The sequence below is a fragment of the Lepisosteus platostomus genome, chromosome 8, assembly GCF_059453375.1.
Source record: "Lepisosteus platostomus isolate fLepPlt1 chromosome 8, fLepPlt1.hap1, whole genome shotgun sequence".
NCBI lineage: Eukaryota > Metazoa > Chordata > Actinopteri > Semionotiformes > Lepisosteidae > Lepisosteus > Lepisosteus platostomus.
The window spans coordinates 18,083,063-18,097,943 of NC_142618.1; the positions used below are offsets into that span (position 1 = coordinate 18,083,063).

A 14,881-nucleotide genomic window follows, 5' to 3' on the forward strand; every position below is an offset into this window, starting at 1 on the left:
GAGGCTAAGGGTCCAGCAATGAAAGATATCCAAAACAATCCAGAAGGCAAGGTCAATAGGCAGAAGCAGAAGATTCATAACAGGAGAACAGTCAAAAGGCTTAGAAACACACACTGGAGAATACTACAAGAGGCTTCTCAATAGTGAGTGTGGGAAGGTGTGTGAGGGGAGTTTAAATACTGAAAGGAGAGGGGTGTGATTGGATGATTGGCTAGGGAGTGAGAATTTGAGGAATCTGATGCATGTGAGAATGTGATGGGTTCAATCAGGGATGAGATTGTGAAGCAGAGGTTCCGGGAATGTAACGTCGTTTGCGAGGGAGAGTGTGGAATGTGACAGGGACAGAACGGTGTTTCCGAGGTAGAGTGTGGGGCGTGACAGTAGTTTTATCTACTATTATGACTTGGTGAGGATTAGGTGAATTTCACAAAGAGCTAAATACAGTATGTTTTTTGCACCACACTGTAACTATATCACTTATTCTTTAATTACATTGTTAACGGATATTCTTGGTAAGAAGACTGGCATCTACCTTGCTGGTGACTCTCTGTCAGTCTCTTCAGGATGAGCTCATTCCTCATCACAACCAGGACTGCGAACACAGTCAGCACTCCAAACACTGACACAGTTACAAAGTGGACAGCTGCTGAAATCACACTCCCACTGCTCCCAGTACCTGTGAAACAGCAGAGAGAGAGAGTAATACACAACACTACAGTACATTAACACTGCACTGAGAGAGAGGGGTTAATACAGTCCAGACACACTGACTGGACACTCCAGGACATTAACACTGCACTGAGAGAGAGGGGTTAATACAGTCCAGACACACTGACTGGACACTCCAGGACATTAACACTGCACTGAGAGAGAGGGGTTAATACAGTCCAGACACACTGACTGGACACTACAGGACATTAACACTGCACTGAGAGAGAGGGGTTAATACAGTCCAGACACACTGACTGGACACTCCAGGACATTAACACTGCACTGAGAGAGAGGGGTTAATACAGTCCAGACACACTGACTGGACACTACAGGACATTAACACTGCACTGAGAGAGAGGGGTTAATACAGTACAGACACTATGACAAATCCTTTGAATCAGTATCGCAGCCACACAGTCAAGTAGATATTGTGTCCACAGTATCTTACCAAAGCAGTGATCCTCAGGTATGACTGGGAGTGTCTCATTGCTGACTGGGTTAGAGGCCACACAGCTGTAGGAGTGAGAGAGTCCTTCTGTCTCCAGAGGGAGAGTCAGGGGGGTGTTGAGATCAGGGTTGCTGGTGTGGTTGAGTGTCTCTCCCTCTCTCTGCCAGGACAGGGTCACCTCTCTCCCGTTACTCACAGAGCACAGCAGAGAGCAGCTCTTAATGCCCCCGATTTCTTGGAATATGTGAGGTTTGGACACTCTTTCTGCAGAAACATAAAGTGCAGTGAGACCCTTCAACACTGTCAAATACTAATCAGTCTGATAGGTGCTGCTACTCAATTTCACTATAAAGACTACACTAAGTGAAGCAAGAAGAAACACAATGGATCAGCTTTTGAGCTCTTGTTTCATGTAATGAAGAGCTATAAAGCAAATGAGAACAGAGTATCTGAGTAAATAGAGGGCTGGGTGGTGTGAAGAGCTGAAATCTGTTAATGTTTTTTAAAAGAACATTAAGAGAAGAGGTAATGTCACAGATGTTGGAAGGGATAAACCGTGGAATGGCAGGAGAGTGGAAAAAGACCCTATGCGTAGCGGCGGGACGGGGGTTAACCTGCTCAGCTGTTCAGAAAATGCCATATAGAAACATATGCCCTCAGGCAGCGGATGTGGGGCGACCTGATGCTAGGTGGGTTCCTGGACATCTGAACATCAATGCTGAGCGAGAAGAAAAGCGTGACCCGGAAATATACAGCCCCAGAGAGACACACTGGAAGGACAAGCAAAGCACAGGAAATGAAACTAGGGACAGGACAGAATAGGAGTGCCCCCTAGCTGCAGAGGGCGTGACAGTACCCCCACCCTTCATGAGCGGCTCCTGACGCCCAACAAGTAAATGAGCTGCACAGCACACTGGGGGGAGGAAAAACCTCATTTAACTGAAAGGAAACCTCCTGGAGTCCATGGATGAGAGCTGCCCCCTCCTCCAGGGTAGAAACCTTTATTAGGTGGGGGGGGGGGCGGATAGAGCTCCGGAGCGTCAACAAAAAACAAGTACAAAAGCACAAACAACAAAAATAAACTTGGGAGACCAGGGTAACACACCACTCAAAACAGATAGGAACCAAGAGTGCCACGACACAGGGGTCTGGGGAACCAGAGAGAAGGGGAAACCAGGAAGTGAAAAACCAAAACACCAAAAAAAATCAATGTAAAAACACAAAAACCCGGGAATAAAAACTAGAAAAACACCGAAAACTGAGCAAAATACACGTTCAACATTCTACCACTGATATCGGAGTGGACAACCCGAGGAAAGTCAGGCAATAGACCCGTTTACAGACACGGATGTCAGGAAATGATATTCAGCAATGAGAATGGGAGAGAAAAAAAAAGCTCAACATGCTATCACTGATATCGGAGTGGACAACCTGAGGAAAGCCAGGCCGAGGCCCACTCACAGACACGGATGTCAGGAGAAGCATCCTACAATTAGAATAGAAGAACTGAAAAAAGAGCCCCCAATACTGCTGGAAAAACAAAAAGCGCTGCTCGTGGGGTCAGGAGGTGGCTCAGCATTCTGTCACGGAATACAGTACAGATTCAATTACAAATTCATTGGCTCAGTCTGGCAGCTGTCAAGAAAATGTCTTGACTCCAGTATCTCACCAAAGCAGTGAACCTCAGGTCTGACTGTGAGAGTCTCAGTGCTGACTGGGTTAGAGGCCACACAGCTGTAGGAGTGAGAGAGTCCTTCTGTCTCCAGAGGGAGAGTCAGGGGGGTGTTGAGATCAGGGTTGCTGGTGTTTGTCAGTGTCTCTCCCTCTCTCTGCCAGGACAGGGTCACCTCTCTCCCGTTACTCACAGAGCACAGAAGAGAGCACCTGTCACTGACCTGAGACACTCTGGACACCTGAGGTCTGGACACTCTATCTGTAGAGACATGACCTGAAATGTAAACTCTGTCTGTAAAGATACAACAGCTGTCAATTCGGACTTAATTCTTCACTTGCTGACAAAAAGCTGCGGTGCTCTGTACACAGAATACAGAACACTGTGGACACAAGCAACACACTGACTGACCACTGTCAGGTTAAACACTGTTAGAGACAGGACTCTTTCAGAGTGAATTTCATGCACACAGGAGATACAGGGGATACTCACTGAACACTGTCAGGTTAAAGGTTGTGGAAGTCTTCTGGGTACCCAGGCTCATCACTGTATAAACCCCACTGTCACTTGTTCTCAGATCCCTGATTTGGAAGAATCCAGATTGATTGTCCCAGGTCACTCTGTCTTTGAAGTCTGGTTGAGTGTTAGTTATCGTCCCATTAAATACTTCTGCAACCGTGCGGACAGAAGCACTATCTCCTTGTTTTAGATCTATGATCTGTGACACTTGGACACTTGGAAACGTGACAGACTCTCCCACAATGCCTTTCACTTCCCGCTGCAGAGTGGGAGACAGATGTGTCCCTGTGGAGGAGAGAGAAAGAGATAAGACTTTCTGTTCAGTCTGAACAAGCTTCAATAAAAGTCAAATACAGCACCTCTCTGTTACAAATTTACATGCCTGATTTTACATTTAACACACTGACTGGACAGGTACAAAATTCATTTGTTGGAATGAACTTTGTGAACTGCTGTACCTCTACTGACCCTCCTGCTGGCGTGTTAGATTCTCTTCATAGGCAGTGTGACTTTTTTCTCCAATGTTTTTCTTTTCATTTTTAATCCATAGTTCCTTATGAGCACTGTTTATCCAGTTGGCCTTGTTTCAACTGTGACCAGTATTGGTAGCTCCATACCAGTTTGGCCCGCTGTGGTCTGGGCTGCTGCTGTGTATAACATTGACAGTGTCTTGTCTTCATCATGGACTTTGCTGTACGTACTTCTGACTTAATGTGGCAGAAGACCTTGCTCTGGACTGGCAGTGCATCTTCAGATCACTATTGTGTTTATTTAACAGATGTAGTATTGATTGACACTTATATTAACATGTTGATTGATTACCGATTATAATTGTTTCAATCATTATATACCTTTTATGTCCTGCAATATACTGCATACAGTATGTTTGTCCTTCTTTTGTAATGCTGCTGCTTAACATTCAAATTATGAACAAGTTATGTGAAAGCTGATCAACTCTCACTGTATTATACCCATTACTGTGAGAAGGTTTAGAAATGTTGAGTTGACCTTGATGGAAACAGTATGAGTGGTACAGTAGTTGTATGGAAATATACCGGTAAGGGCTAGTAGAGACTGGTCTCATTCAATCCTCTAGAAGGGGGTATATTACCCATACAGGTTCCGGTAAGGGACATCAACATCATCAGCCCTGATCTCTGGTTGTGAACATCAAGAATAAAGATGGACAATTCACCTCACTACTGTCTCTAGTCTGATCCGTCTCTGGAGCTGTCTAGACTGCTTGCATCCAATTCTAACAAGATCAGCAACAATAATCTGATATTCTGTTTTAATAATAATAATAATAATAATTGCTTACACTTATATAGCGCTTTTCTGGACACTCCACTTAAAGCGCTTTACAGGTAATGGGGACTCCCCTCCACCACCACCAATGTGCAGCATCCGCCTGGATGATGCGACGGCAGCCATAGTGCGCCAGAACGCTCACCACACATCAGCTATCAGTGGGGAGGAGAGCAGAGTAATGTAGCCAATTCATAGAGGGGGATTATTAGGAGGCCATGACTGATAAGGGCCAATGGGAAATTTGGCCAAGACGCCGGGGTTACACCCCTACTCTTTTCGAGAAACGCCCTGGGATTTTTAACGACCACAGAGAGTCAGGACCTCGGTTTTACGTCTCATCCGAAGGACGGCGCCTGTTTACAGTGTAGTGTCCCCGTCACTATACTGGGGCATTAGGACCCACACAGACTGCAGGGTGAGCGCCCCCTGCTGGCCCCACTAACACCTCTTCCAGCAGCAACTCTTCCAGTTTTTCCAAGGAGGTCTCCCACCCAGGTACTGACCAGGCTCACACCTGCTTAGCTTAGCTTTAGCTTTAAAACTAAATTCCAGCTTAGTTTTAAAATTATTGAGTTGTATCTTCAAGGCATACTGTTACACATAGAAAAATCTTTTTATTGCCTTGACAAAGCGGCTTAGGCCTCTGTGTCAAATACAGTTAAAGCCCATTTAGTAAGAAAGACATTCCAGGACTGGAACACAGACCAGAACACAGTGAAACTGTACACTAATGCTGTTGGTGCAGCCTGGCTCCCTGCTATTTATCCCTCTTTTGGGCCAGAGGTTACGGTCCATCATCCAACAGACAATCCACCAATGAGAGACCTGTAGGATTACACCTGAAAACATCCTTACCAATCACCAACTGTGATGTCATGCCTTAAAAAGTAGCATCCAACTCATTTTTGTTGGTTATCTCCCCAACTTCTCTTCTCTTTCCAGCTGAGCTGTCAGTCAGGTTTTTCCAACCATGTGCCTGTAAGCAGTCCAACTCAGGACTTTAAATTTGTCCAGAAAGCCAGGTCAAAAGAGTGAATCAAATAGTTTTACCTGATCAACAGACAGTTGAAATATTTTTTTTGATATTCTAGATATTCAGCAAAAAGCTACAGCCTGGATGAACTGAGATTCTCTCCTCTCGTCTCACACGTGACAGGACCCAGGCAAGAAGAGTAAAGTTCACGAACGCTAACGTCTGGAAAAACTGCCCTTAGCAATATTAGACAAAGCTCTGTGTCTTCTCTTTGCACCAGGGCTAAGTGAGCAGTTGCCAAGACAGACTATGGCTCAACCCAACACTGTTTTTCCAGCTGGAAGTGTTAACATGTTAACTTGTGTTTCAGCATTAATAATGGAATTTTTATTCACGTGACGTATTAGAAAAATATTCCTTAGTAAGAATTTTGAACTAAGTTTATTAACTTTTCTTCTTTCACCACAACAGATACACAAAATAAAAAGAGACCAAACAGAAAATGATAAAAGGGGAGAAGGGGGGCTCTGTTCAAAAACACACACATTTCTTTTACAGATACTGAATTCGTGGCATTAGGAGACAGGCATATAGTACACATCATAAATACAGGCTAGCTTATCACATTTTGTAAATCACCTAATCTGCATGGCTGAGAGGTTTGGAAGAATGTTTAACAAGAAAGGTTCCTATACATCATAAAATAAGTTTTGAGTGTAATAAACAAGTGATCTGAAAAGATGTACCCCAGTCCAATCCAATGCCATCTTGCTAAGGTACAGTATCTTATCCAAGATTCACAACAAATGTTAGCATTTTGTAGTCTTTTCTTAGCCTTATTAGTTACAGATGCAGCCATTTAGAATGTTCGAGGTGCTCAGCAAGATATATAAAATAGTTTACTGTTATTACGTGTTGTGACATGATGGGTCAATTGCAACAACCTTAAAGCAGCATATTAACTGTCCAACCCATGGTTAGCTCCATGCTTAACCAGGGCGCTACCTTAAGACAAATTAGTCCGTAACACCATACTAAACCTGTTCTCATTAGCAACAAACCGAAAGTAACAGCTCCTGCCCTCTAGATGTTACTGAAGTATGGAACTAACTTAAACCACCTCTTCATGTGGTTTAAACAGCTTAGTAGCAGACTAAACGGAACTGTGGATCACATTAGTTCATTCCTGCATATAGTGAAAATAATATTGTCACTAACATATGCATCTGCCACTTAAAAATTATTGTAATATTTAATTAAAGGTGTTTTCCAGACACACCACAATTATTCATAATGAGGTTTATTAATAAAAGTGTAATTTATGAATAATGAAGTTTAATGTCTGCTTTATTAGTAGCTGTATGTAGAGCCTTTAGTATGCAGTGGTGACATTTTCTGATAACCTGGGGAGTGAAGACAACTGCAATTAAGGAAATACATATTTAAATGCATTATAAGTCTTAAATGTGTTCCGTCACATCTGGGTGTTAATTTAATATGATTTTTTTTGTGATGTGACTCTACACTTGTGATCCTCCGGGAAAAGCAGGGATATTGGAAATTCAGGAGTACAGAGAATAACTGGTGTGGGCCAATGTAAGGGTGTATTAAAGGAAAAAAAGCTTAACGTCATCTTTCTAAAAATGTTTATTTTCTACTGCTTTTTGGAACAGTGTCCCTTCTCGTATCTGTGGTTGCAGTCCCTTGATATTTGTGGTGAAACAGTCAGAAAATGCCAAAAGTCTTGAAGACGGAATAGGAGGCTCATCCAGTCAGTAGCAATGTTGTGTAGGACTGACATGCCACAGTGACTACAGTATGCTCTTACTGGACTAGTACACAGACCAGATGACAGGCAAAACGCTGTTTTAAAATGGTAAAGTCAGAGGAACAGCAATGAACACATTTATACTCTTGCAGACACAAATGCAGCTTATACATAAAACAATGTATTGGCTTATTCCTCTGAAGGATCTCTATGTGAATCTATATCATTTATCAAAGGAAATAAAAGTGTCTATAATACAAGACATGTTCAAACTTAAACCCACAGCTACTGACCGCATTCGTTTCATGATTAGTTGCGATTGAGTATTGATTGAGTGTCACATTAGTAGTTATATAACCTTATCTGGTATATTTTAACATAAATGCCATACTTAAAAAAACATTAATGCCAGGGACATTCAGTTATACATAAATTGAAGACAGAAAAAGTTATAATTCTATATTAACATGGCTGAAATGTTAATTTACTGATCATTTGAAATGAGAGAGTTTTATTGTGTAAACACTGTAGTTTTTTCCCTTTTAAAGGGTGTTTTTGAGTGGACAATCAAGAGTCAGAATCTCAGGGCTGCAGGTTCACAGGAAGAGTGAGTAACATTTGCCAACACCCCATGTTATTAAGGGGAGAGGGTGGAGGAGGTTAAAGACACAGTCCCAGAAGCTCTGCTGGAAACTGTTACAATGCACACAATGGAAACAAGGCTTTTTCTTCAAGAGAAGCATTTAATCTAGTAGCCCACTAAAAGACGATCTGGAACACTTCTATAGCTCTGGGCATTACTGCTTGTGATTGACTGCAATGCAGCTAATAAACCAGAGTACAGTACATTGTTCTTATATCTCATATGGATACAGGATGACAAAGCAGACAGGGAAAGAACCATTTTAATTTTCCTAAATAGGAGCACATCACTGGAGCCATTTTCATGAAAAAGATGAAAAAGACATACAGAGAAATCTAATCTGCATTTCAGTGAATTGTTGCTTTTTTAGTTTGGATTCCCCTTGAACACAAAATGGGATGTATAACAAAATAGAATACAACACAAACTACTGAATACATTCTCCAGAGCACCGAATAAATCTTAAAATACAGAATATGATCCACAGAATTCATCACAAGATGACACAAATTATAGAAGACATAATATACCATACAGACTACATCATACAGAATATAACACAAACTACTACACACAGTATAGAATATAACCCACAAAATATATATTTTGACACAAAAAGAGGCAGGTCCTGGTATCTCCATGTAAAAAACAGCCAGGTGTGTGAATAAACAGCAGTGAGCAGTCTGCAGTGTACAGTGTACAGTGAGCAGTATGTAGTCTGCAGTCAGTAGTCTGCAGTGTACAGTGACAGTGAGCAGTATGCAGTGTGCAGTCAGTAGTCTGCAGTGTACAGTGACAGTGAGCAGTATGCAGTGTGCAGTCAGTAGTCTGCAGTGTACAGTGACAGTGAGCAGTATGCAGTGTGCAGTCAGTAGTCTGCAGTGTACAGTGACAGTGAGCAGTATGCAGTGTGCAGTCAGTAGTCTGCAGTGTACAGTGAGCAGTATGTAGTGTGCAGTCAGTAGTCTGCAGTGTACAGTGACAGTGAGCAGTATGTAGTGTGCAGTCAGTAGTCTGCAGTGTACAGTGACAGTGAGCAGTATGCAGTGTGCAGTCAGTAGTCTGCAGTGTACAGTGACAGTGAGCAGTATGTAGTGTGCAGTCAGTAGTCTGCAGTGTACAGTGACAGTGAGCAGTATGTAGTGTGCAGTCAGTAGTCTGCAGTGTACAGTGACAGTGAGCAGTATGCAGTGTGCAGTCAGTAGTCTGCAGTGTACAGTGACAGTGAGCAGTATGTAGTGTGCAGTCAGTAGTCTGCAGTGTACAGTGACAGTGAGCAGTATGCAGTGTGCAGTCAGTAGTCTGCAGTGTACAGTGACAGTGAGCAGTATGCAGTGTGCAGTCAGTAGTCTGCAGTGTACAGTGACAGTGAGCAGTATGTAGTGTGCAGTCAGTAGTCTGCAGTGTACAGTGACAGTGAGCAGTATGCAGTGTGCAGTCAGTAGTCTGCAGTGTACAGTGACAGTGAGCAGTATGCAGTGTGCAGTCAGTAGTCTGCAGTGTACAGTGACAGTGAGCAGTATGCAGTGTGCAGTCAGTAGTCTGCAGTGTACAGTGACAGTGAGCAGTATGTAGTGTGCAGTCAGTAGTCTGCAGTGTACAGTGACAGTGAGCAGTATGTAGTGTGCAGTCAGTAGTCTGCAGTGTACAGTGACAGTGAGCAGTATGCAGTGTGCAGTCAGTAGTCTGCAGTGTACAGTGACAGTGAGCAGTATGCAGTGTGCAGTCAGTAGTCTGCAGTGTACAGTGACAGTGAGCAGTATGTAGTGTGCAGTCAGTAGTCTGCAGTGTACAGTGACAGTGAGCAGTATGTAGTGTGCAGTCAGTAGTCTGCAGTGTACAGTGACAGTGAGCAGTATGCAGTGTGCAGTCAGTAGTCTGCAGTGTACAGTGACAGTGAGCAGTATGTAGTGTGCAGTCAGTAGTCTGCAGTGTACAGTGACAGTGAGCAGTATGCAGTGTGCAGTCAGTAGTCTGCAGTGTACAGTGACAGTGAGCAGTATGCAGTGTGCAGTCAGTAGTCTGCAGTGTACAGTGACAGTGAGCAGTATGCAGTGTGCAGTCAGTAGTCTGCAGTGTACAGTGACAGTGAGCAGTATGCAGTGTGCAGTCAGTAGTCTGCAGTGTACAGTGACAGTGAGCAGTATGCAGTGTGCAGTCAGTAGTCTGCAGTGTACAGTGACAGTGAGCAGTATGCAGTGTGCAGTCAGTAGTCTGCAGTGTACAGTGACAGTGAGCAGTATGTAGTGTGCAGTCAGTAGTCTGCAGTGTACAGTGACAGTGAGCAGTATGTAGTGTGCAGTCAGTAGTCTGCAGTGTACAGTGACAGTGAGCAGTATGCAGTGTGCAGTCAGTAGTCTGCAGTGTACAGTGACAGTGAGCAGTATGTAGTGTGCAGTCAGTAGTCTGCAGTGTACAGTGACAGTGAGCAGTATGCAGTGTGCAGTCAGTAGTCTGCAGTGTACAGTGACAGTGAGCAGTATGCAGTGTGCAGTCAGTAGTCTGCAGTGTACAGTGACAGTGAGCAGTATGTAGTGTGCAGTCAGTAGTCTGCAGTGTACAGTGACAGTGAGCAGTATGTAGTGTGCAGTCAGTAGTCTGCAGTGTACAGTGACAGTGAGCAGTATGTAGTGTGCAGTCAGTAGTCTGCAGTGTACAGTGACAGTGAGCAGTATGTAGTGTGCAGTCAGTAGTCTGCAGTGTACAGTGACAGTGAGCAGTATGTAGTGTGCAGTCAGTAGTCTGCAGTGTACAGTGACAGTGAGCAGTATGCAGTGTGCAGTCAGTAGTCTGCAGTGTACAGTGACAGTGAGCAGTATGCAGTGTGCAGTCAGTAGTCTGCAGTGTACAGTGACAGTGAGCAGTATGCAGTGTGCAGTCAGTAGTCTGCAGTGTACAGTGACAGTGAGCAGTATGTAGTGTGCAGTCAGTAGTCTGCAGTGTACAGTGACAGTGAGCAGTATGCAGTGTGCAGTCAGTAGTCTGCAGTGTACAGTGACAGTGAGCAGTATGCAGTGTGCAGTCAGTAGTCTGCAGTGTACAGTGAGCAGTATGTAGTGTGCAGTCAGTAGTCTGCAGTGTACAGTGACAGTGAGCAGTATGCAGTGTGCAGTCAGTAGTCTGCAGTGTACAGTGAGCAGTATGTAGTGTGCAGTCAGTAGTCTGCAGTGTACAGTGACAGTGAGCAGTATGCAGTGTGCAGTCAGTAGTCTGCAGTGTACAGTGACAGTGAGCAGTATGCAGTGTGCAGTCAGTAGTCTGCAGTGTACAGTGACAGTGAGCAGTATGTAGTGTGCAGTCAGTAGTCTGCAGTGTACAGTGACAGTGAGCAGTATGTAGTGTGCAGTCAGTAGTCTGCAGTGTACAGTGACAGTGAGCAGTATGTAGTGTGCAGTCAGTAGTCTGCAGTGTACAGTGAGCAGTATGTAGTGTGCAGTCAGTAGTCTGCAGTGTACAGTGACAGTGAGCAGTATGCAGTGTGCAGTCAGTAGTCTGCAGTGTACAGTGACAGTGAGCAGTATGTAGTGTGCAGTCAGTAGTCTGCAGTGTACAGTGACAGTGAGCAGTATGTAGTGTGCAGTCAGTAGTCTGCAGTGTACAGTGACAGTGAGCAGTATGCAGTGTGCAGTCAGTAGTCTGCAGTGTACAGTGACAGTGAGCAGTATGTAGTGTGCAGTCAGTAGTCTGCAGTGTACAGTGACAGTGAGCAGTATGCAGTGTGCAGTCAGTAGTCTGCAGTGTACAGTGACAGTGAGCAGTATGCAGTGTGCAGTCAGTAGTCTGCAGTGTACAGTGACAGTGAGCAGTATGTAGTGTGCAGTCAGTAGTCTGCAGTGTACAGTGACAGTGAGCAGTATGCAGTGTGCAGTCAGTAGTCTGCAGTGTACAGTGACAGTGAGCAGTATGCAGTGTGCAGTCAGTAGTCTGCAGTGTACAGTGACAGTGAGCAGTATGTAGTGTGCAGTCAGTAGTCTGCAGTGTACAGTGACAGTGAGCAGTATGCAGTGTGCAGTCAGTAGTCTGCAGTGTACAGTGACAGTGAGCAGTATGCAGTGTGCAGTCAGTAGTCTGCAGTGTACAGTGAGCAGTATGTAGTGTGCAGTCAGTAGTCTGCAGTGTACAGTGACAGTGAGCAGTATGCAGTGTGCAGTCAGTAGTCTGCAGTGTACAGTGACAGTGAGCAGTATGTAGTGTGCAGTCAGTAGTCTGCAGTGTACAGTGACAGTGAGCAGTATGTAGTGTGCAGTCAGTAGTCTGCAGTGTACAGTGACAGTGAGCAGTATGTAGTGTGCAGTCAGTAGTCTGCAGTGTACAGTGAGCAGTATGTAGTGTGCAGTCAGTAGTCTGCAGTGTACAGTGAGCAGTATGTAGTGTGCAGTCAGTAGTCTGCAGTGTACAGTGAGCAGTATGTAGTGTGCAGTCAGTAGTCTGCAGTGTACAGTGACAGTGAGCAGTATGCAGTGTGCAGTCAGTAGTCTGCAGTGTACAGTGACAGTGAGCAGTATGCAGTGTGCAGTCAGTAGTCTGCAGTGTACAGTGACAGTGAGCAGTATGTAGTGTGCAGTCAGTAGTCTGCAGTGTACAGTGACAGTGAGCAGTATGTAGTGTGCAGTCAGTAGTCTGCAGTGTACAGTGACAGTGAGCAGTATGTAGTGTGCAGTCAGTAGTCTGCAGTGTACAGTGACAGTGAGCAGTATGCAGTGTGCAGTCAGTAGTCTGCAGTGTACAGTGACAGTGAGCAGTATGTAGTGTGCAGTCAGTAGTCTGCAGTGTACAGTGACAGTGAGCAGTATGCAGTGTGCAGTCAGTAGTCTGCAGTGTACAGTGACAGTGAGCAGTATGTAGTGTGCAGTCAGTAGTCTGCAGTGTACAGTGACAGTGAGCAGTATGCAGTGTGCAGTCAGTAGTCTGCAGTGTACAGTGACAGTGAGCAGTATGTAGTGTGCAGTCAGTAGTCTGCAGTGTACAGTGACAGTGAGCAGTATGTAGTGTGCAGTCAGTAGTCTGCAGTGTACAGTGACAGTGAGCAGTATGTAGTGTGCAGTCAGTAGTCTGCAGTGTACAGTGACAGTGAGCAGTATGCAGTGTGCAGTCAATAGTCTGCGGTGCACAATAAGCAGTATTTTGTGTGCAGTCAATAGTCTGTGGTAGTTTATAACAAGCAGTATGTAGTTTATAACAAGCAGTATGTAGTTTACAGTGTACAATGAGCTGTGTGCAGTGTGTAGTGTAAAATGAGCAGAGTGTACTATGTAGGGTATGATTTAGCTATGGCAGTAAAATGATTGGAAAGCAATTACTATCCTAGCGCTGTACCTACTCATACAGATAGTGCTAATAAATACATGCTTCTGTAAAGCATCACCTTGAGTTTAAGTTGCTTAAACTTAAAGAAAGAAACTTAAAGAAACTTAAAGAAGCTGTGGAAATTGTAAGCAGTGTGACAGGAGCTCATGCTGGAGTAGTTTTGCAGGTGATAGCTTAGACACAGGTAGAGGCTGTACTGTGACTTACCCAGCAGGACCAGAAAGGACAAAACCAGACAGATCATCTCTCCAGCTTAACAGTAATTCTTCAGTCACAGAAGAGAGGGCGGCAGTCTGAACACGTTGTATTGAGGCACTGACACTGAATACTGTGCGTACGCACTGACACTACACACCATACTGATGTAATGACACTGCACAATGACACTAAACACTCTACTGATGCACTTCCGCTAAATTCTTAACTGATGCACCGAAAGTGACATACTGCTGACAATTGCTGCTAACCCTCTGGTGAATATTGACACACTGAGTGTTTGATCATATGGGTGTGTGTTTCAAGAAAATAACCCAGAAACACGCTTTGGGTATGAGCTCCACCAAGTGCAGAATTACTGCTCCTACCTCGGTGGCTGTTCTGCTTCTTTGTTTTTTCTTTCAGTCTCCTGTCCACTTGTATGTGTTTATTACTGACGGATTCTATGTTATCTCCTCTCTCTCAGTGTCTCCTGTCCTGTTGTGTGTTTATTATTAAGTGATTCTCTGTTATCTCTTCTCTCTCACTGTGTCTCCTGTCCTGTTATGTTTATACCTGACAGATTCTATAATACTCACTAAGTTGCTTCAAAAAAGTATAAATGAGATCTGTGTATATAGTAACGTCACTAAGCTGTGTTTCAGTACTGTACTCATGCAGACCCTACATGTTTCACCGATGAGACCTGTGTCAGGTATTTACTAATGTCTCCAAGCTGTGTTTCAGTACTGTATACCCCACCCACATACTGTATATATAGTGCAGTATGGAATAAGCAGTATATAGTGTGCAGTAAGGAGTGTGTAGTCTCTAGTATTATCACGAACACGGACTGAAATCCATGTCAGATCTTGTAGAAGACCCTATGCGATGCGGTAAGAGCTGGAGAAAACAGGAGGCGTGGTGAAAGGGAACACACAAGGGTTTAATAGTGCACAAAATAATGGTGACAGTCCGTGAGACAGTGTACGGGGAAGACAGAACGGCATCCAAATCCAAACGGGTCCAAGGGCAGGTCAAAGCACAGTCCGAGAGCCCATCAACAAGGAATCCATCCTGGGACGCGACAAAGTTCAAATCCCCGGGAGGGGGGAGCACACGGAGAGACAAAACATGGAGGTCCAAGGGTGACGGGGCGAGATCCTCCAGACCCCGGGCTCAGGAAGCGGGAGGTGTCGGGGATGAGGCCTGTGCCCTCAGGAGACGGACGTAGGGTTTCCTGGTGCCAGGCGGGCCTCGCGGCATCTTACCCTAATGATGAGCCCCGAGGACTGGAGGAGCTGGTCTTTAAATAATAACACTAAAAGGGTACA

General features: G+C 44.5%; 1 protein-coding gene across 1 annotated transcript; it reads right to left on the reverse strand.

Annotated features, from left to right (window-relative positions):
• Positions 1-2,631: 2,631 nt before the first annotated feature.
• On the reverse strand, positions 2,632-13,694 carry LOC148656970 (hepatic and glial cell adhesion molecule-like). The gene is made up of 4 exons (XM_088644406.1): positions 13,560-13,694; positions 3,324-3,635; positions 2,829-3,092; positions 2,632-2,645 (listed from the first exon to the last, which is right to left on the reverse strand). Exons 1-4 carry the CDS (start codon positions 13,594-13,596, stop codon positions 2,632-2,634), a joined length of 627 nt encoding a protein of 208 aa, XP_088500532.1. The 5' UTR covers positions 13,597-13,694.
• Between the last annotated feature and the right edge of the window lie 1,187 nt (positions 13,695-14,881).